At 47.8% G+C, this 23,290-nt stretch overlaps 1 protein-coding gene across 1 annotated transcript in view; it reads left to right on the forward strand.

Moving 5' to 3' along the window:
* Positions 1 to 23,290, forward strand: part of tanc1b (tetratricopeptide repeat, ankyrin repeat and coiled-coil containing 1b) — a gene marked incomplete at its 5' end in the record, with an annotated part of 277,345 nt that overhangs the window by 145,207 nt on the left and 108,848 nt on the right. The window contains one exon of the mRNA XM_084311419.1: positions 16,433 to 16,664. Within this exon, the coding sequence (XP_084167545.1) occupies positions 16,433 to 16,664 (232 nt within the window). The remainder of the gene's footprint in view (positions 1 to 16,432; positions 16,665 to 23,290) is intronic.

The following is a 23,290-nucleotide window of genomic DNA, read 5'->3' on the forward strand; positions in this document are numbered from 1 at the left end:
CTGCACCTCCTCATCCATCACCCTCAACATAGGGGCCCCCCAGGGCTGTGTTCTGAGTCCCCTCCTCTACTCCCTGTACACACACGACTGTGTGGCTCAGCGGAGTAGCAATACAATCATCAAATTTGCTGACGACACAGTGGTGGTGGGCCTGATCTCTGCCAACGACGAGAGGGCCTACCTGGAAGAGGTCAAGGTCCTGGCGGGATGGTGCCAGGAAAACAGCCTCTCCCTGAACGTCAGCAAAACAAAGGAGATGATTGTGGACTTCAGGAGGTCGGGGGTCAAGGACTACAGCCCCCTCAGCATCGACGGGGCACCGGTTGAGAGAGTCAACAGCTTTAAGTACCTCGGAGCCTACATATCCGAGGACTTGACATGGACCACACACATTGACAGTGTTGTGAAGAAGGCACGACAACGCCTCTACTTCCTCAGGCGCCTAAGGGGACTATGGTATTGAATGCCGAGCTGTAGTCGATGAATAGCATTCTCACATAGTTCCCCTGCCTCTTGTCCAGGTGTGATGCTGCTGTGTGCAGCACATGGGCTATGGCGTCCTCCGTGGACCTGTTGGGGCGGTATGCAAATTGCAGGGGGTCCATGTTGATGGGGAGGGAGGAGCAGATGTAGCCCTTCACTAGCTTCTCAAAGCACTTCATGGCTATGGAGGTGAGAGCTACAGGGCGGTAGTCGTTGAGGCAAGCAGGCTTGGATTTTTTGGGTACAGGGATAATAGTGGACTAGTTAGTTAACCTAGGTGGGGAACAACCAGGAGGTCACTGCAACTCACACAAGTTAGAGAACTATCTCTCTCTCTCTCTTGCTCACACACACTGATTGGTGGAGGCGGGACCCTTACAAAAAAACTTAAAATCCATCAAAATCAGTGTTGTTGCTAATCATTGACACATGCTAGCCTGTAATAATCCCCCCCAGAAAAATCTACTTTGCATTTGATATATTGCAAATATATGCCATCACACACACTAGCATTTAAAGGGTTAGAATTATAAAATGTATATGTGGTGTTATGATCAGGGCTGAAGTTGAATAAAAGATTTATGAAAGAAAAAGTGGTATTTCAACATATAGTAATATTTTTATGGCGTTTTTGAAGAGGACAATTTAGTCCCTTATGCTAAGAGTGAGTATTTTTTTCAATCTGACATTACAAAAAAACTGAAAATCCATCAAAATCAGTGTTGTTGCTAATCAGGTCTGAACGTTTGGGCTCAGCCCTACTTGCTAGTTTGATGTGTGGTACTGTCCACGGTGCTGATGCAACTGTCACAATGTCACTATTTTAGTGACTTAGTTTTGCACGAATAACTGATTTAGGCATCTGTTTGTGTATGCATTGTAAGGTAGTGAATTTACATATACATTTAGTCATTTAGCTGACACTTTTATCCAAAGCGACTTACAAGTTCTGTTCAACAAGTCATGCCAAAAATAATTACTTTGACTGTCGGGCCCGCCCATAAAACCCAAATGCAGTTATTTTACTCTGGCCCCGGTTTCCGTAAGCACAGTTCGTCCAGCCAACACAAGATTATAGCTTGTATCCAGAATTCATAGAAACCTCTAAAACAATTCCCAGAGCCACATTGTTTGTTCTGGTCAGTATAATTCATCACTGCAATAAACGTGAGCAGCGTTGTCTTTCCTGGAACGACTGGATCAGCGCACACAACCAATATGAAGCTGACCAGCCCGGTAGTATGTGAGATTAGCTACAGACAGACAGACGGACACAAGCCACCAAAAGCACAAGCCTCCACCAGCGCGAGATAATAAAAAGAAGACAGGATACCGTGTGCAGTTTGCTTTGCACGTTTTCAAGCATGTAATGTATGTGAACTTTTATTATTTTGGTCAGCTTTGGGACATTTTGTCTTATTTCATTAATCTGGTCGAGGGAAAGATATTGCTATTTTCTTGCGTTCTCTTGCTTGAGGCGGGAGGAGGTAGATTAGAGTCTGGCTCTCTAATCATTCACTGGATCCCAGTAGGGTCCAACTTCGTCCTCATCACTTCCTGGGCAGGCGGTGGTTTTATTCTCCCTCAGTCTGTCTCCTGTCCCTCATCTCATCTCCCTCCCGCAGGGTTGCCGTGACATCTCTGCTTCGTGACGCAGGCTTTTGCCTCGCGTTTGCTTTTAGTATGTATGAGATCCATCGCAGAGAACATGGCGCACCGTCTTGATTTATGTTTGTTTATTTTCATCCGGTTTGATACAAGGCTTTTTGAATTACGGACGTTCCCAGGGGAGTTTATGAAAGACAATCCCGGCCATCGTTCTTTCATTAAGAGACCTTTCATATCGTAGGGCTGTTTGGTTTGAGCACCAATGTTCTTTGTTGAACAAGTGTGTCTTGAGAGGCAGGGCCAGTATCAAAGGATCTCCGGTGTGGATGTGAGTACAAAGGAAGATCGCTTCACTCACAGTGAAAGACAAGATCTCTGTGTTTAGGCCCCAAGACGCCCATAGCACTCTTTCCCCACAAGGGAACGTGCCAACAGTCTGGTCAGAACAGCCTGAGGTGGAGCTGTTTGTCTGAATGGATTACAGTCCAGAGCATGAAGGGGAGCCTGGAGCTTCCTGGAGTCTTGACAGTTAAAGGTTTAGGAGGGTTTTTATTTCCTCCTCTTTGCTCCTTTAGTTTCTTAACGAAAATGGCTGGTTAAGATTTTAGCATTCGTCGTTGAAACAACGAGAGGTTCTACCTGAGGGGTTCTACCTGAGAGGTTCTACTTGAGAGGTTCTATCGAAGAGGTTCTACCTGAGAGGTTATATCTGAGAGGTTCTACCAGAGATGTTCTACCTGAGAGGTTATATCTGAGAGGTTCTACTTGAGATGTTTTACCTGAGAGGTTCTACCTGAGAGGTTATATCTGAGAGGTTCTACCTGAGAGGTTTTACCTGAGAGGTTCTACCTGAGAGGTTCTACCTGTCGTTGCAACACAATAACTAGCTTCTACAAATAATTCAATACATGAGACTGAACGAACGGTGTGTCATACATTTTTCTGTGCACACAATAACATTGTGTTCACACTATATCATCCACTAAGTATCCAGTTATCCCTGCTGTATTCACTGACCAGCACTTGTATTTTATTATCATCAGAACCCCGGGTGGTTCTGAGGGTGCTCCTCTGGGTTTCCTGAAGCCCCCAGAAGGCACCCCCCGCCGCTGCGCTCCGAATAACCACCCCGTCTCCGGCAGCACCGCGTTTGATCGTTTCCCCGGTAAAGACGACGCGTCGCTCCTCCCTCCCTCCCGGCTGGCTGGCATGGTGACGACCGTAGCCTGGCAAATACTTACTCAGCTGAAACCTTCCCAAGCGTTTCATAACTTTTTTTTCATAACTTTCTCTCTTTCCTCCCATCCCCCAATTTAGTCGTTGGTTCCCTTTCTGGTTGCTGCACACATTGCCCTACTGTCGGTCTGGGGAGGGTGTAGACGACCACATGTCTCTTCTGTAGGTCTGGGGAGGTTGTAGACGACCATATGTCTCCTCTGTAGGTCTGGGGAGGGTGTAGACGACCACATTCCTCCTCTGTAGGTCTGGGGAGGGTGTAGACGACCATATGTCTCCTCTGTAGGTCTGGGGAGGGTGTAGACGACCATATGTCTCCTCTGTAGGTCTGGGGAGGGTGTAGACGACCATATGTCTCCTCTGTAGGTCTGGGGAGGGTGTAAACTACCACATGCCTCCGCTGTCGGTCTGGGGAGGGTGTAGACGACCACACGTCTCCTCTGTAGGTCTGGGGAGGGTGTAGACGACCACATGTCTCCTCTGTAGGTCTGGGGAGGGTGTAGACGACCACATGTCTCCTCTGTAGGTCTGGGGAGGGTGTAGACGACCACATGTCTCCTCTGTAGGTCTGGGGAGGCTGTAGACTACCACATGTCTCCTCTGTAGGTCTGGGGAGGGTGTAGACGACCACATGTCTCCTCTGTCGGTCTGGGGAGGGTGTAGACAACCACATGTCTCCTCTGTAGATCTGGGGAGGGTGTAGACGACCACATGTCTCCTCTGTAGGTCTGGGGAGGGTGAAGACTACCACATGTCTCCTCTGTAGGTCTGGGGAGGGTGTAGACTACCACATGTCTCCTCTGTAGGTCTGGGGAGGGTGTAGACAACCACATGCCTCCTCTGTAGCTCTGGGGAGGGTGTAGACGACCACATGTCTCCTCTGTAGGTCTGGGGAGGGTGTAGACAACCACATGCCTCCTCTGTAGCTCTGGGGAGGGTGTAGACGACCACATGTCTCCTCTGTAGGTCTGGGGAGGGTGTAGACAATCACATGCCTCCTCTGTAGCTCTGGGGAGGGTGTAGACTACCACATGTCTCCTCTGTAGGTCTGGGGACGGTGTAGATTACCACATGTCTCCTCTGTAGGTCTGGGGAGAGAGAAAACACATTTGTACTGTTACGACCCTGGCTCATGGGTACGCAACCTATGTGTAACCAACACCAAAACCCTGTGCTCTAACTCAAAAAGAACCAGCTGACTGGTCAAAGTAAAAAAAAAAAAAAAATGCTACTAAATCAAGGAACTATTAATGTAAATGTAAACTAAAGTACTAAGGTAAACCCAACGGACACGGACTGGAAGAATGTGACAGCTCTTCCTCTAAGCACCGACTCTGCATGTGTGTTACTAGGGCTGACTTTAAAGCTCCCAGCAGGTAACCAATCAGCACTAATTGGCTAATTGGCAGCCCTCACCTGCATGCCCCGTGACACAGGAGTAATCAGGTCCTGGTACATAACACCTCTCCCACCAAACTGGTTGCCCCAGAGGCAACCACCACACAACAACCCATAAACAAAAACAAAAAAAAAACAACGGTGACCCATTAGTTGTCAGGGCCACTACCACAACAGCCATAGCGGGTCGGCCCCTGTCGAACACGACCACCAACCGTGTTGTATGCTCCCTTTCAACAGGCCCCTCCACCGATACCGATCTGTCAAAAATAGACTGCAAACCAAAATCAACCTGAGAACTGCGCTCAACAGAACAGAACACAGCACAACAAAAACCATAGATCACTGATACCACCACCGCGCCCATATCCACCCCACCTGGCACTGGCAGTTCAGGAAACTGCAAACCGTGAACATCCAGAGTAGGATGTACCGCCTCAGGTACAGCCCCAGCGTACCGGGAACATGGCAGTACGACAGTCACAAAAACGTCTGGAACACCATCTAAAATGGCGTCACCCAAAATAACATTGTCTCGATCAAAATCAAAATGGCTGCCACTCAACAGACCAGGTCGCGAAGGCGGCTCCTGCTCCACAGGACACAGGTAACTAGGTTGACCATCACACCTAGTGCATGGCAGAGAATCAGTGTGGACATGTGGATCAATGTCAGAATCATCAACTGACATACTGGGACCATCCCTGCCCACAAGTGAAACATTAGGGACAATAGAGCTACTGTGGGAAGGCTGGCAGCCTAAGTCAGGCTTAGTAGCCTCTCCAACTAGAACGGTGTCACATGAAACAACAGCACCTCTCATAGCATCCTTCCCACACTCATCCTCCAATTCGTTCGTGGCCTCAGCCACCGTACAGGCTGGGAAGACCTTGAGACACTGCGCTGCCATATCATCTCCTGTCACATGCTTCTCCGGCACGCATGTCAACTCTGGTTTCACCACCGGGCCTAACACAAAGCCACAATCAAGAGAATCATTATGCAGAGGTACATCCACAGTGTGCTTTCCAAAATTCTCAACAGGTACACATTTTAATTCAACAAAGAATGTGTCACTAAGTGTAATGTCCCAAGTCGAAGTATCAACAACATCACTTTTGTCCTTTGACATTTCCCGTGCCACAGCACACACAGGGAACACTCCTGGATGTTTCTGTGCCAGCTCATTAGGGACCTCAGAAACCACAGGAATGGGAGTTACAACCGGAGTAGCCAACACTTTGTCCCCAGCCAAATCATTCCCTAGAATGAAGGAGACCCCCTTTATGGGAATGTGAGAACATACCCCCACAACAACATTGCCTGATACTAAGGGAGAATTGAGCGTGACCTCATGCAAAGGTGCATCCACAAATCCACCCCCAAAGCCCCGAACAACGACACCGGAATGCAAAGAAGAGTTTTCTGAAAACGGCAAAACCCCCTCCAGAATGAGGGACTGAAAAGCACCGGTATCTCTCCAAATTGTTATAGCCTGTTTGGACTCTAGTGCATTAGTCAGGGAAACAAATCCATCCATCATAAATCCTGAGGAACCCTCGAGCTCTTTGTCCACCCTTTTGATACTTCCCCCATCACCACCTAACGTTGGCATAGGCGTTTAGCATATGGTTTCTACCAGAGCCACGGTTCTGAAATTTTTCTGCTCAAGCACCGGGCACCCAGCAACGATATGACCAGGTTCTTTACAGTAGAAACAGATAATCCCTTCTGGGAATGCACCAGCAGAACCACCCCGCCTAGGAGGTGAAGTTAACTGACCAGCAGACACAGGTTTTGGGAAACGGCCCCCCTGAACAGGACGCCTATCCCCGGACTCAACACGGTAGTCCTCCAAAAACACGGACTTGTGTGTCAATACAAACTCATCAGCGAAGACAGCGGCGTCGCCTATCTTCGATACCTTACGCTCATTTAGATGTGTGGAAACGCTATCAGGAACACATCTTTTAAACTCCTCTAGGAGAATCAACTGCCTAAGCTGCTCTCTTGACTCTGCCTTCTGAGAAGTGCACCACCTGTCAAACAGGTTCTCCTTCTCCCTTCCAAATTCAACATAAGACTGCCCCTCCGCCCTGCGATAACCTCTAAAACGCTGACGATAGGCCTCGGGGACCAACTCATAAGCCCTCAATATGGAAGCTTTAACAAGCTCATAATCAGCGCTTTGTTCAAGGGACAGAGCAGTATAGGCTTCCTGTGCCCTACCAACTAAAACACATTGCAGCAGCAGTGTCCAGGCGGTATCAGGCCACTTCAATGTGGTTGCCACCCGTTCAAAAAGGGGAAAATATCTTTCCACATCTTTCTCAAAAAATGGTGGCACCATCCTAATATTCCTGCCTACATCAAAACCGGAACGTGACTCTGGATGCAGAGCACCCGCCTGCAAGACAGCGTGCTTATAATCAAGCTCCTTTTGCGCACGCTCGTGCTCTAAGTCCTTCAAGTAACGCTCTTGTTGTAGCTGCCTCTCCTTAAGCTCACGCTCCTCTCTCCTTAAGCTCACGCTCCTCTCTCCTCTCCTCACGCTCCCGCTCTAGCTGCCTTTCCTTAAACTCCAACTCCCTAATCCTCCACTCACCCTCTGCACCAGATAATAGCGGAGACACGTCAGACAAAGGAGGCTCCTCCACCCTCTCCTCAAGCACCCGTTCCCTAACGAGCAAAACCCTCAAAGCACCCAAGCAGTTGGTTTCAAACGTTTCTCACTGGGAGTAAGCTCTACCTTGTAGTGCACAGCAAGCTCGAGAAGCTGTTCTTTTGAAAACCTCTCCAACATGTCATGTGAAGGGTGATCCACAAAATCCCTAATGGAAGCCATCTTTTCTGCACCAGCGCCACAACCCGTTCACTTTAGAGTCACCAAAAAGCTGCCAAAAGCACCCTAGTACACACACAATCTACCTAAAGAACCACCAAAGAGCCACTAAGAACCACTGAAGACACACTACAGAACCACTGAAGAACCATAAAGAACCACTGAAGAACCATGAAGAATGCTAATGCCAATAACAACAACCAGAAGGGAACGCGGTGGAAATGTGAGCTCTACGGAGCGCACCTTTCTAGGTTGCAAAATAAAAAAATAAAAATAAAAATAAAACACACCCACCCTAAATAGACGTGTCATACACGCAGGGTGTTAGGTGCTACCAGGTATGCTCACCAAACACTCAAACAAACAAAATAAATCCAACAAACAATTCCAAACAGGTGCGCCTTCTAACCTGATGTGACTACATATGCTTCTACGTCTAAACTGCAGTCAAAACCGGCCCACCACATGTCTACCCTAAGAAACACTAAATCAAGCCCTACCACACTACCTGTGTTTTCTGGCCGCCCTAACCTACCTACCCTTAAACTAATGCCCTGTAGACCTAACCATCTTCAACCACACCTGCTACCAGTCAAAGATCATACTTGACCATCCACCCGTCCAGTACATGATACGGTACCAGACAAGCAGATGGTGCTAATCCCTTCTCTGACTGCCCCAGGAGTACGTGGTGCACAGGACGCTAACCAACAACCAGAAAATAATGTCCCTATCTACATGTGGTGCCCACTAAACTATATATTTTAACAGCATAAGTAGTCACATCAAATTACAAACAAATACGGCATACTCACCTGTTTGATGAAATGGCTCAAGCCCCCACGCTACACCATATGTAACGAACACCACCCAAACCATAATACCATGACACCCTGTGTAACACAAAAAAAAACCACCAAACAAAGTTCTAGGGGTAAAATATCCCGGACGAGCGCCCAACTGTTACGACCCTGGCTCATGGGTACGCAACCTATGTGTAACCAACACCAAAACCCCGTGCTCTAACTAAAAATGCTACTAAATCAAGGAACTATTAATGTAAATGTAAACTAAAGTACTAAGGTAAACCCAACGGACACGGACTGGAAGAATGTGACAGCTCTTCCTCTAAGCACCGACTCTGCATGTGTGTTACTAGGGCTGACTTTAAAGCTCCCAGCAGGTAACCAATCAGCACTAATTGGCAGCCCTCACCTGCATGCCCCGTGACACAGGAGTAATCAGGTCCTGGTACATAACATGTGTTTTTCTATCTTGTCGGCAATGACCCAAAATGTTAGAACTGTTGTTCTAATGATGATTAAAGCCCTTTGATCTCTATCCCCTTGGATATCAGCAGAATCAAACTCTTCCCTGAAGAGATTGCATCATATACTCTGGTTGCCGTGATTGGCCCATCAGTCAATCTGTCAGTCGTAGAGGATATAGTTAGTTACAGCTAGATAGTCCACCAACAAGTAGTTTGTTACAGTGTAGTTCATTTTAGTTCAGAAACATCCACAGCAATGGTGACAATGTATTTATCACCTGCCAGCACAGATATGGTTATCTCCCATAGCATCCCATCACTCTGGTCACATTCATTTGTGTCAGAAGAACAGAACTAAACAACACAGGGCTCTTCCACCAGGGAGGCTGCTCTGAGCTCTGAGGCCATGCAGGCGTTTGGTGCTGCTGTCTGGATGTGCCGTTCAGGAGACAAACAGAAAGAACACTAGGTTAATGGGACGACAGTCGACTGGAGAGGTTTTATTTGTATTTTTTACATCTCCTCCTAAACACTCACTGATGGTGGTGCACTATAACATTATGTTCCCAAAATACTGTGACGGTGGACTAATGGTTTAATTTGTTTTCAACTCTTCATCTGACTTTTATCTATTGATCTCATTAAGTTCATTTGACCTGTTATTTTATTGGTTTCCATTGCTTTTATGTGCCTTACACCTACTACTACTAAGAAGAAGAAACATATTACTATGATTATTATTAGTAGTAGTACTAGTAGGGGTGGGCGGTATAAACGGTATGAATTTGCGCTACGGTATGGATTTTGACTATACCTTGTGACCGGTAGACTAGAGCAGTTCTAAAGTAGCAATGACGTTAACGTTACTTGACGATTCACTCAACGTTTGCAGTGGTGTTTAATTGTACAGAGTTTTTCTCCACTTGCTCACGGACCTTGCCATATAGTTTTGGCATTTCAATTTGGGATTGAATGATAGGGTCACAGGAAATAAAGACATCCCTCTCAGGACGCAGAGTGTCAATCTGTTCTGTCCGTCCACCCCTCAAGGGTCTTCCCCTGTCCCTCTCAGGAAGCACAGTGTCAGTCTCAGGGTTCTCACAAGGTCCTTGAAGTGCTTAAAGTACTTGATCTTTGAAGAAAAAAAGTCCTGGAATTCCTTGAAAACAGCAAATTTTTTAACAAGGTTCTTAAAAAGTCCTTGAAATTCAAATCAACCATTCTTTTCTAAAAAAAATTCTGAATCAAGACATTTCATTTTTTTATCTAAAGTGTAACTAATTGTCGGAAATTGGTTTTAAGACATAAATATTGGGTCCGATTTCTTTTCTATAAAAAAAACTGAATTTAAAAGTTAATTGTATCCTTTTAAATGCCCTTGTAAATGAAAAATAGTGCTTAGGAAAGTACTTGAAAGTCCTTGAATTTCATTTAGTAATGCCTGTGCGAACCCTGTAGTCTGTTATGTCCGTCCACCCCTCAAGGTCTTCTCCTGTCCCTCTCCTCCTACCCGTGTGCCAAGTCTTTAGTGCCATTTCAATATTACTATAATTGATATTATGACCAAGGGCGTCATTCTGTTACAGCCAAAGTACTTGCTCCTGGATTTATTAGTGCGATGCGTGGTTTATACGATCCCCGGTGCTAAAGAGGGCTTTCAGACGTAGCCCCGGGCCTGACTTACTGGAAGGTGCAGCAAAAAAAAGATAAAGTGAATGTGCGGACAACACTTATGGCAATATATATGGGAGCTTTTCACGTCGTCTGACAGGGAGCGTTCAGCTCTGAGCCAGTTTGTGACTCCCGTGTTCGGGGGACAGGCTGTCCTGCTGTGTCCCAGGCTGTCCTGTTGACTCCCAGGCTGTCCTGTTGGCTCCCAGGCTGTCCTGTTGGCTTCCAGGCTGTCCTGTTGTCTCCCAGGCTGTCCTGTTGTCTCCCAGGCTGTCCTGTTGGCTTCCAGGCTGTCCTGTTGGCTTCCAGGCTGTCCTGTTGTCTCCCAGGCTGTCCTGTTGGCTCCCAGGCTGTCCTGTTGGCTTCCAGGCTGTCCTGTTGTCTCCCAGGCTGTCCTGTTGGCTTCCAGGCTGTCCTGTTGTCTCCCAGGCTGTCCTGTTGTCTCCCAGGCTGTCTTGCTGTCTCCCAGGCTGTCCTGTTGTCTCCCAGGCTGTCCTGTTGTCTCCCAGGCTGTCCTGTTGTCTCCCAGGCTGTCCTGTTGTGTCCCAGGCTGTCCTGCTGTGTCCCAGGCTGTCCTGTTGGCTCCCAGGCTGTCCTGCTGTCTCCCAGGCTGTCCTGTTGGCTCCCAGGCTGTCTTGCTGTCTCCCAGGCTGTCCTGTTGGCTTCCAGGCTGTCCTGCTGTGTCCCAGGCTGTCCTGTTGGCTCCCAGGCTGTCCTGTTGGCTCCCAGGCTGTCCTGTTGGCTTCCAGGCTGTCCTGTTGTCTCCCAGGCTGTCCTGTTGTCTCCCAGGCTGTCCTGTTGTCTCCCAGGCTGCCCTGTTGTGTCCCAGGCTGTCCTGCTGTGTCCCAGGCTGTCCTGTTGTCTCCCAGGCTGTCCTGCTGTGTCCCAGGCTGTCCTGTTGTCTCCCAGGCTGTCTTGCTGTCTCCCAGGCTGTCCTGTTGTCTCCCAGGCTGTCCTGTTGTCTCCCAGGCTGTCCTGTTGTCTCCCAGGCTGTCTTGCTGTCTCCCAGGCTGTCCTGTTGTCTCCCAGGCTGTCCTGTTGTCTCCCAGGCTGTCCTGTTGTCTCCCAGGCTGTCTTGCTGTCTCCCAGGCTCTCCTGTTGTCTCCCAGGCTGTCCTGCTGTCTCCCAGGCTGACCTGTTGTCTCCCAGGCTGTCCTGTTGTCTCCCAGGCTGTCTTGCTGTCTCCCAGGCTGTCCTGTTGTCTCCCAGGCTGTCCTGCTGTCTCCCAGGCTGTCCTGTTGTCTCCCAGGCTGTCCTGCTGTGTCTCAGGCTGTCCTGCTGTGTTTTTTGATAAAAGCGTCAGCTAAATGACTAAATGTAATGTAAATGTAGATATTGAATTTATTATATTGTGGTGACACTTATCACGCACAATTGGTGCAGACATTCACTGGACTTGAGGAGCAGAGGAATGCTCCTTTAAGCCTGGGGATTCTGGGAATGGTGTGGGTATTTGGTGACGTATATTAGGTCACCTGTCAGCTGTCAGCTGGCTGCTGTCACTTTGAAGTAGTAACGTTAAACGCCTCTGCACTCTGTTTGATGTATGTAATTTATGTTGGGAAGTAAAGGAAAGACTCGACTACCGTCTCCCGTTTTATCCTTTCTTGCGATCCCACATTGGTGACCTGAAGTACGTGAATATTACATCATGACGGACGGAGAAGTGAACATTGTCTACGCCGCTGCAATTAAGTTACCCGACTTCTGGCATCACAGCCCTCGACCCTGGTTTCAACACATTGAAGCTCAGTTTGAGTTGAGAGGAATAACACAGGATGTTACGAAATATTATCATGTGGTAGCAGCATTGGATGCCCAGACGACGGCCCGCGCTATGGGGCTGCTGGAAGCCCCGCCAGCTGCCGGCAAATATGACGCTATCAAGGCATTCCTTTTGCAATTATTTGAATTGAAAAGGCGGATCGTCTATTGTCACTTAACGGCCTCGGCGACGGCAAGCCGTCCGAACTGATGGACAGGATGCTGTCCGTTTTGGGCTCGGCAGATCCCTCTTTTTTGTTTAAGCATGTTTTCATGCGTCAGCTCCCAGCGCCTGTGCGCACCGCCCTGGCCAGCTCTCCCGTCTCCTTCACCAAGGACTACCGCGCGCTGGCTGCCGAAGCGGACAGGATTTATCTCGCCAACCGGCAGCAGTTTGTGCATGCGCTGCTTCCAGCCTACCACCCACCTACCCACCTAGTGGACGCTGCGGACGCCGCTGCAGCAGTGACTGCCCGTCGCCAGGGTAACAGTGGATGGTGTTATTTCCATAACCGGTTTGGCGCCAGGGCCAAACAGTGTCGCCCACCGTGCAATTACAGTGACCAGGGAAACGCCAGGGCCAATGCTCATTAACAGCCATGAGCGTTGGCGGAGGCAGCAGGCTGCTATTTATTAAGGACACCTTATTTGGCCGGCGACTACTAGTCGACTCGGGCGCGCAACGCAGCATCCTGCCTGCTACAGTTGTGGACACTATGGCTGGGGGCCACGGTCCCCCCATGGACGCTGCTAATGGCACGCCTATACCTACCTACGGAACCCGGTATGTAGAGGTGTGTTTTGGCGGGCGCCGTTTCGGGTGGGAGTTTGTCATGGCCGCTGTGTCAGTGTCTCTCCTCGGCGCGGACTTCCTGTGTGCTTTCAGGCTGCTAGTGGACATTACAAACTGTCGCCTGATCGATGCTGTCTCCTTCGCTACCTACCCGTGCACGCTGGGAGGGCCAGGGACACTAGGTCTGTCCAACATGCTTGCTGCTGGGGATGTATATCAGCGCCTCCTAGCGGAGTTCCCTATCCTCACCACGCCTACATTTTCCTCAGCAGTCGCTAAGCATGGCGTGGAGCACTATATAGCCACTGTCGGTCCCCCGGTCTATGCACGTGCTCGGCGCCTTGACCCAGCTAAGCTCTCCATTGCCAGGGAGGAATTTGCAACCATGGAACGCCTTGGAATTGTGCGCCGTTCTGACAGTCCGTGGGCCTCCCCCCTGCATATGGTCACTAAGGCTGATGGTGGGTGGCGTCCCTGTGGCGATTTCCGACGCCTAAACAACGCCACGACCCCGGACCGGTACCCCGTCCCGCATATACAGGACTTCTCCGCCCACCTGGCGGGGACCACCATCTTTTCCAAGGTGGACTTGGTGCGGGGATACCACCAGGTACCAGTTCACCCACGGGACGTTCCCAAGACGGCGGTCATCACTTCTTTTGGCCTGTTCGAGTTTCTGCGGATGCCCTTTGGCCTCAAGGGGGCGGCACAGACTTTCCAGCGACTGATGGACTCGGTGCTGCGGGATATGGCATTCATGTTCGTATACTTGGACGACATTCTCGTAGCCAGCACGTCTGCAGAGGAGCACCTGACACATCTCAGGCAGTTGTTTGAGCGGCTCAGTGCACATGGGCTCATTGTTAACCCCGCCAAGTGCCAGTTCGGCCGGTCGTCTATTGATTTCCTCTGGCACAGGGTCTCAGCAGAGGGAGCCGTTCCGCTCCCTGCCAGGGTGGACGCCGTTGCCAGCTTTCCACGCCCCCGCACCGTGAAGTCCCTGCAGGAGTTCCTAGGCATGGTGAACTTCTACAACAGGTTCATTCCCCGTGCTGCTCACCTCATGCGCCCCTTGTATGAGGCCCTGAGTGGTAAGGACCCCAAGGCCGAGGTGGACTGGTCCCCGTGTACCGACAACGCTTTTTTGGGCGCTAAAACTGCACTGGCCAATGCCGCATTACTGGCACACCCATTTCCTACCGCCCCTATCGCCCTCACAACTGACGCCTCATACTACGCAGTGGGGGCAGTGTACGAACAGTGGGTGGGGGGGGGCTGGCAACCGCTTGCTTTCTTCAGTCGCCAGCTGCGGGACAATGAAAGAAAGTACAGCACCTTTGACCGGGAGCTCCTAGGCCTCTTCCTGGCCATCAGGCACTTCAGATTCCTGCTGGAGGGCCGACGGTTTACTGCCTTTGTGGATCACAAGCCACTCACCTTCGCCATGGCCAAGGCCACCGAGCCGTGGTCAGGGCGCCAGCAGCGCCAACTCTCCGCCATCTCCGAGTTTACCACGGACTTACGGCATGTCGCAGGTAAAGACAACTACGTCGCTGACTGCCTCTCCCGGACGGTGGTGGGGTCCGTCCACTTGGGACTGGACTACGCTGCCATGGCTGCCGACCAGGCCACTGACAAGGACATGCAGGCCTACCGAACAGCCGACACTGGGCTAAGGTTAGAGGATGTGCAGGTTGGTATTGCCAACACCACGCTCCTCTGCGACGTCTCCACCGGTCAGCCCCGTCCGATGGTTCCCGCTGGCTGGCGGCGGCAGGTATTCGAAGCCATCCATGGCCTGTCGCACCCGGGGGTGAAGGCGTCAACTAAGCTGGTCAGTGCTAAATTCGTCTGGCATGGCCTCAGGAAGGACATCGCAGCCTGGGCCGGCTCCTGCGTGGCGTGCCAGCGTGCAAAGATACACCGTCACACCAAAGCCCCCTTGGCACCGTTTCTCGTGCCGGAGAGGCGCTTTGACCATGTCAATGTGGACCTGGTGGGTCCCCTGCCCCCCTCCCACGGGTTCACTCACCTCCTCACCATGGTGGACAGAACCACTAGGTGGCCGGAGGTGGTCCCGCTGGCATCGACCACATCCGCCGAGGTGGCCCGGGCGTTCATTGGGTCCTGGGTAGCCCGTTTTGGCACACCATCTGATCTCACATCCGACCGGGGCCCACAGTTTACGTCCGGGCTCTGGACTGCAGTCGCCGAGGGCCTGGGAGTGAAGCTCCACCGCACCACAGCCTACAACCCACAGGGCAACGGCTTGTGTGAACGGTTTCACCGCTCTATGAAGGCTGCTCTACGGGCTGCAACTGGGTCGACCGGCTTCCCTGGGTCATGCTTGGCCTGCGCTCCACCCCCAAAGAAGACCTGCAGGCCTCGGCTGCTGAGCTGGTGTACGGACAGCCGCTGCGAGTCCCTGGGGAGTTCCTCCCGGATGCCGAGGCTCCCTGGTCGGTCACCTCATCTCGGACTGTGCTCAGGGATGGCGCCGGTGCTTTCACCCCAGTCCCAACTTCCCAGCACTGCCTCCCGCAGTCCTACATGCCTAGGGATCTGCAGTCAGCCAGGTATGTTTTCATTCGCCATGACAGCCACCGTACTCCTCTGCAGCCCCCTTACGACGGCCCTTTTCGCGTCCTGGAGGCGGGGCCTAAGAACTTCATGGTGGACATTGGAGGAAGGTCAGAGCGGGTATCGGTCGACCGGCTCAAGCCTGCCCATTTGGACCTAGACAGGCCGGTTAAACTGGCCCGGCCCCCGCGGCGTGGACGACCCCCTGCCCGGCCCCTGCCAACTGCTTTTCCCTCTAGTCACCTCATATCTCCTGAATCCCCCCCACACGCCCCAATCCCCACCTCTACCCCTGCACGGGTGATACAGACTCGTTTTGGGCGCCTGATCCGCCCCCCGCCTCGTTGACTGTGGATGATCTTTTGGGGGGTTATTGTGAATTCTGGGGGGGCCTGTGTGGTGACACTTATCACGCACAATTGGTGCAGACATTCACTGGACTTGAGGAGCAGAGGAATGCTCCTTTAAGCCTGGGGATTCTGGGAACGGTGTGGGTATTTGGTGACGTATATTAGGTCACCTGTCAGCTGTCAGCTGGCTGCTGTCACTTTGAAGTAGTAACGTTAAACGCCTCTGCACTCTGTTTGATGTATGTAATTTATGTTGGGAAGTAAAGGAAAGACTCGACTACCGTCTCCCGTTTTATCCTTTCTTGCAATATTACATTTTATTTATTTATTTTGTATTTCATTTCACTTTTTGCCTTTTTACTTTTATTCGTATTTATCATTGTAAAAAGAACAATAAAAAGATAATTGAAAAGACCGCTGTGCCTCTCGTTCTCCAGGTGGTGGCGTATCACTACTGCCAGGCCGACAACACCTACACCTGCCTCGTGCCGGAGTTCGTGCACAGCATCGCCGCCCTGCTGTGCAGAGCGCACCAGCTGGGCGCCTACAGGGAGCTCCTGCTGAAGGAGCCCCACCTCCAGAGCATGCTCAGCCTGCGCTCCTGCGTGCAGGACCCCTTGGCCGCCTTCCGCAGGGGCGTCCTGGAGCCGCTGGCCACCCTCCGCAAAGGTACAGATTACTTTTAGATTATATTACTATATATTATATTATCAGTGGGGCAAAGTAAGTAAGTATTTTTAGGTTTATCTTTTTAATTAGTACATATTTATACATTTCAGTTATCCAAAGTATACAACATCCATTTCCTTCCCCATTCCTATCCCCTAATCCCACCCCATCCCACCCAGTGAGGGCGACGACAAACATACATGTAAAATAAAAAGTAAAGATAAAAAATTAAATTTTTAATAATTAAACATAAATACAGATGTGACAAACAAAGCTACGCAAAAAGAAATGAAGTAAAATTAAAAGAAAACCGATGGTAAAACAAATAAAATGGAAAGTAAATTTAACACCCTTAGCAGACCACCACAATGCCATCTCCCCAGCCATACCTAGGCTAGCAGTGTCAGGAAGGTAGATAGGGGGAGGAGGGGGGTCATGGGGTCATGGGGTCCCAAGTTTGGAAGGAGTCATATGGGTTTTGAAATGAGATAGGAATGGCTGCCATATTTTGTGGAAGGTATCTGTGTGGCCTTGTGTTGTAAATCAGATTTTCTCTATGTATTAGAGACATAACATCCCTCATCCAGTGTAAGTGTGAAGGGGGAGTGGCTGCCTTCCAGTTGAATAGGATGAGGCGTCTGGCAATGAGTGAGGCAAAGGCCATGGCATTGGATTGCCCAATAGATATTGCAGCGTTCTCCGGTGTCAGACCAAATAATGCAATAAGAGGGCATGGGCCAACATTCATAAAAAATATGTCTGAATAAGATTTAAAAATGGAAGTCCAGAAAGGGGCCAGTGCTGGACAATGCCAAAACATATGAATAAGTGAGCCAGGGGCTTGGTGGCACCGGTCGCATGTGGGATCCATGCCCGGATGTATCTTCACAAGTCTAGTCTTTGACCAATATAGACGGTGGAGGAGCTTGAACTGTATCAGTGAATGGCGGGCACATATTGAAGAAGAGTGTATTCGGGCAAGAGCATTTTCCCATTCTTTGTCTGTAAATTGATGATTTTTAGATCGGACTCCCAGTTTTGTCTTATAGCCAATACTGAGGAGGGTAGGGAAAGGGATATGATATTATATAGTTTAGATATTGAGCCTTTGATTGCAACCTTCACCTCCAAGATGCGGTCGATCACAGTTTTTGGAGGTGTATGGGGGAACTGAGCAAATTTGCTCTTAACAAAATCACGTATCTGTAGATATCTGAAAAAATTAGTTTTTGGTAAGTTAAACTTTAGGGACAGTTGTGTGAAAGACATAAATGAACTGTCTTGGTACAAATCATAGATGCTCAGAATGCCTTTCTTAAACCAGTTGCTGAAGGTTTCATCCACCATAGAGGGAGGGAAAAGGACGTTTTTGTGGACAGGTGACGATGGTGACATGGCGTGGAGACCAAAGTGTTTTCTGAACTGGGACCAGATCCGGAGGGAGTGTTGTACTAAGAGGTTGTTGGTGTACTGGGCGGTTGTGACTGGGAGCGAAGAGCAAACTAAGGATTGCAAAGATGTTCTAGAACAAGATGCCCTTTCCATGTCCACCCATGCCGGTACCCACTGACAGACTCCGTAATGGGAATGACTCCAATAGAGAATGCTGTGAATATTTGCAGCCCAATAGTAGGCCAAGAAATTGGATAGTGCAAAGCCTCCCTGCGATTTAGGCTTCTGGAGGGCCATTTTATTTATTCGGACTGGGCGTTTATTCCAAATAAAATCTGATATTGCCCTGTCGAGGGCTTTGAAAAATGGCTTTGGAATGAAGGTTGGAATATTTTGAAATAAATACAGAAATTTCTGTAATGTGTTCATTTTCACAGTGTTCACTCTGCCAACAAGTGATAAAGGAAGTGACGACCATCTGATAAAATCCTGTTTGGTGCGCTCCAGTAGAGTGGTGAAATTGGACGCTATGAGATTAGAATGTTTATGTGTTATCATTATGCCGAGGTAACGGAAGCAGCTTGGAGAAAGCTTGAAGGGGAACATAGAGGGGGGGATATTTCTAGCTAAAGAGTTTATGGGGAAAAGTTCACTCTTGTTTAAGTTTCATTTATAACCAGAAAAGACACCAAACTCGTGTAGTATGTGAAGGACACGTGGAAGTGTGGCCACTGGATCCGCGATATACAGCAGGACATCGTCCGCATATTCTTTGTTCCTGTCCATCTCTGATGATGCCTTGGACATGGCGATCCATGCGAAAGGTAATAGCTAGTGGCTCGATCACTAACGCAAATAGTAGCGGGGAGAGAGGTCTTGTACCGCGATGTAGGGGGAAATATTCCGAAGTCACATCATTTGTTCGAACTGATGCCACTGGAGAGGAGTATAAAAGTTTGACCCAGGACACAAATTTCTCGCCAAAACCGAATTTCTGCAAAGTATAGAATAAGTAGTCCCATTCAACCCGGTCAAAGGCCTTCTCTGCGTCTAGCGCAACAACGACCTCTGCAACGGGAGACTCTGTGGAAGAGTAAATTATATTCATAAGGCGCCGCAGGTTGAAAAAAGCCATTCTATCCTTCACAAAACCAGACTGATCTGGATGGATAATACTTGGTATAACAGATTCCAGTCGTCGAGCGAGTACCTTTGCCAAGATCTTTGCTTCATTGTTGAGGAGAGAAATAGGACGATATGAGCCACAGTCTTTCGGGTCCTTATCTTTTTTTAAGAGCAGGGATATTGATGCTTGGTAGAGAGTCGGGGGAAGCGAGCGGGATTGAAATTATTCCTCAAACATTGAAGCTATAATGGGACATAACTGGGTGGAATATTTTTTTAAGAATTCCACAGGGGACCCGTCTGGGCCTGGGCTTTTCCCACTCATCATAGTTAAAGCCTGTTGAATTTCATCAGCGCTAATGGGCTCTTCCAAAAGCATCATTGAATCATTGGCTATGACTGGTATATCCACATCTGCGAAAAAGCTATTCATGAGAGAAGGGTCTTTAGGGGAATCAGAGGTATATAGTGAAGAATAAAATGTTTTGAATTGACCATTTATTTTCAATGGGTCCGTATAGATCTCTCCAGTGGCAGAGTTAATTTGCGTGATCAAGTTCTGAGCGGTGCAGTGTTTTAGCTGTAGTGCCAGCACTTTACTAGGTTTGTCACCAAATTCAAAAAAAGACTGGCGCGATTTGAGTAGAAGCTGCTCAGCATGATTGGTGGAGAGGAGGTTAAATTCTGTCTGTAAAATCACTCTTTCATTATAAAGTGAAGGTGTCGGAGAGACTGAATATGAATAATCCAATTTAAGAATTTGGTCTGAAAGTTCAGAGCGTCTGCTGTTGCGCAGTTTATTACGTCGAGCACAATTGGAAATCATTTCTCCACGGAGAAGAGCTTTAAGAGCTTCCCAAATGATGGACATAGATATGCCAGGGGTAGAATTTACCTCAATAAAAAATGTGATCTTAGTGGACAGGAACGACGAGAATGAGTCCTCAGATAGCAATAGTGGATTTAGTCTCCACTGCCTAAATGATGGACATTTGTCTGGGAAGGCTAGCTCTAAGACTATTGCTGCATGGTCTGAAATAACAATGCTATTGTAAGAGCAAGAACGCACTTGAGATAGAAATGTGTAGAGAATATGTATGATGAACTGGTGAAAAGAAAGAGTACTGTTTGGCGGTGGGGTGAAGGAAGCGCCAGACATCTGAAATACCGTATTGCTTCAGGAAGGACACTATGGCTCTAGCAGTCTGAGATTGTGGAGCTGGATTAGATGATGATTGATCTAAGGCTGGGTTAAGAGCACAATTAAAGTCACCTCCCATAATCAGTTGATTAGAGTTCAGGTCGGGGAGTGAAGAGATACGTTTATTGATGAAATGCGTGTCACCAAAATTGGGAGCATATACATTGACTAGGACTACCCTTGTGGAATAGAGAGTTCCTGAAACTATAATGAATCTGCCATTAGGGTCAGAGATCACATCAGATGGAGTAAAGGGTGTGTTTTTGTTAATCAGAATGGCTGTTCCTCTGGCTTTGCTCTGAAAACCAGAGTGAAACACTTGACCTACCCAAGCTCTGTGTATTCGACGGTGATCTACTCGCCGGAGGTGAGTTTCTTGCAGAAAGGCAATGCCAACCCCAAGCTGCTGTAAGTGAGTAAGGATCCTAGTACGTTTCAAGGGGTTATTTACACCCTTCACATTCCAACTAATTATGTTAGTATTGCCCCCTGGCCCCTTATTAGGATTAAACACTGGCATAACAAAGTGAAAAAATATTCATGGCATTTGAGATGGCAGAGTGGTGGTCCAGGGTGCTTACAATTAAAGATGAGAAAAAGTCATAAGAATAGAAACAAAAAACAATAAACAAAAATAGACAAAAATATTCACTGTGAATATTAGCAATGAAAAACAAACAAACAAACATAGAACGCCCTCTCACGTCCCCGGGGGGCGTGACTACTCACAGCCATAGTAACACTGACTGTGCCTAGCATTACAGCTAACCTTGTGCACCCTGTGCCCTAAACGAGCACCCCGTGAGAACTATGATTCTTAATTACACATGGCAAGAACCGAAAAAAAAGAGAAGATTATTATATATTTTTTATATAATAATAATAATAATAATAATAATAATAATAATAATAATAATAATAATAATAATAATAATAATAATAATAATAATAATAATAATAATAATAATAATATAATAATAATAATAATAATAATAATAATAATAATAATAATAATAATACAAAAAACAAAACAAAATACAAACAAAAAAATGCTCGACACGTGGCCATATATATGTAACTAGCTTGGTTAGACAAGACAGGTTTCTAACAGTGTATACTCCCCCTCAAGAGACAGGTACTACCTATTTAGACCAGTAGAATGTAAGATATCTCTCTTTGGTTAGAGTTCTACGCCAAGTATTTGGGCCATGTGGTATGTTATTTTATAAGGATGAATAGTAGCACCAAACCTGTCTTTTCCATATAACTAACACACACACACACACATACACACACACACACACACAGGGGCGGGGGCCAGTTGATCACCGCCCTGACACACACACGCACACACACCCACACACACACCACGTATATAGCTATGGCTAACTTGAATAAGCATGACAAAGGTAAATCGTCAGCCTGCAGCCAATTCGGCGCATTTAATGTAATGATAATAAATAATACGGTATCCCCATTTCATTTTAGGGAACTTTATACTTTTACTCCACTACATTTCAAGGAAAATGGACCACATGCCACTTTAACATAACCTTTAATCAGAGCAGCATAACTGGACCATATGCCACTTCAACACAACCTATAGAGGCTAATGGATACACAACCGTTGTGTAGAATGTGTAGTTCTTCTTTAGATACATAAGTACATTCAATAGCAAATACTTCTCTACTTTTACTTAAGTAGAATTTGAATGGAGGACTTTTACTTTTACCGGAGTACTCATTTATCTGAGTATTTCTACTTTTACTTAAGTAAAGGAACTGTGTACTCCTTCCACCACTGATATTTATATATATTATATTTATATAATTTTGTCGCTTTGGATAAAAGCGTCAGCTAAATGACTAAATGTAAATGTAAATGTTATATTATATTATTATATCCATGATCTCATCCCAAAATGACCAACTTTCTTGTACAGATTCACTCTTTAATTCAATAACTCGTAACTCAATAACTCTCAAACCAAAGCAATTTGTACAGACAGTAAATCAGCTTATTTTTGTTTTTAAGTCGATACAATCAGTGGAATAGCTTTTGTCCAACCGTTGTTGCAAACCTTGTCACTGGACACAGTGACTTTAGCCTGTCTGGTTGATTTTATTTACAAAAATAGACCTTTAAAGGAACTAGTGACAAATCAAGCAATCTTTTGAGAGCAGCTCTGAAAAGGTTTTGTGTTCAGATTTACCATACCATACTATACCATACCATACTCACCAGGACACTATACTATATATATTTCCAGGAACCATTATGTTATATGGAGCGACAGTGGCTCGGGAGGTAGAGCGGTCATCTGGTAATCGGAAGGTTCCCAGTTCGATTCCCGTTCCTCCCTGCAGCGTGTCGAAGTGTCCTTGAGCAAGACACTTAACCCCGGCCCTAACTGCTCCCGATGAGCAGGTCGGCACCTTGCATGGTCGCCTCCACCATCGTGTGTGTCAGTGTGTCGATGTGTGAGTGAATGGTTGAATGTGAGGAACAAAATTGTAAAGAACTATATAAATGCACCATTTACCATTTACCATTATGTTATATAGTTTGTTTCATAGCATATAGACCAGGGTTTGTACCAAGGACTTTTTTTTTTTTTTTATAAACTGAAGAATTAGTCGTCCCAGAGACTCTATGGATTCTACTTGAGGGGATATTGCTCGGGAACATTGAGGTCTGGCAAGCTGCAGATTGCAGATTGCATCACACAGTAAGGTCACCCCAGATAAGAGAACGTCCACGTTCCTCACAAAGAGAGTGCACGGCAGGAGGAGAGTGAACGGCAGGAAGGGAGTGAACGGCATGGGGCCTAACAAAATGAATAGTTGGTTTCAGGTTGCCGACCGACCCTGCCGATTTAGGTGCGACCCAATATATTTTATGAGTTTA

This window comes from Notolepis coatsorum (assembly GCF_963971535.1).
Source record: "Notolepis coatsorum genome assembly, chromosome: 3".
Lineage (NCBI taxonomy): Eukaryota > Metazoa > Chordata > Actinopteri > Aulopiformes > Paralepididae > Notolepis > Notolepis coatsorum.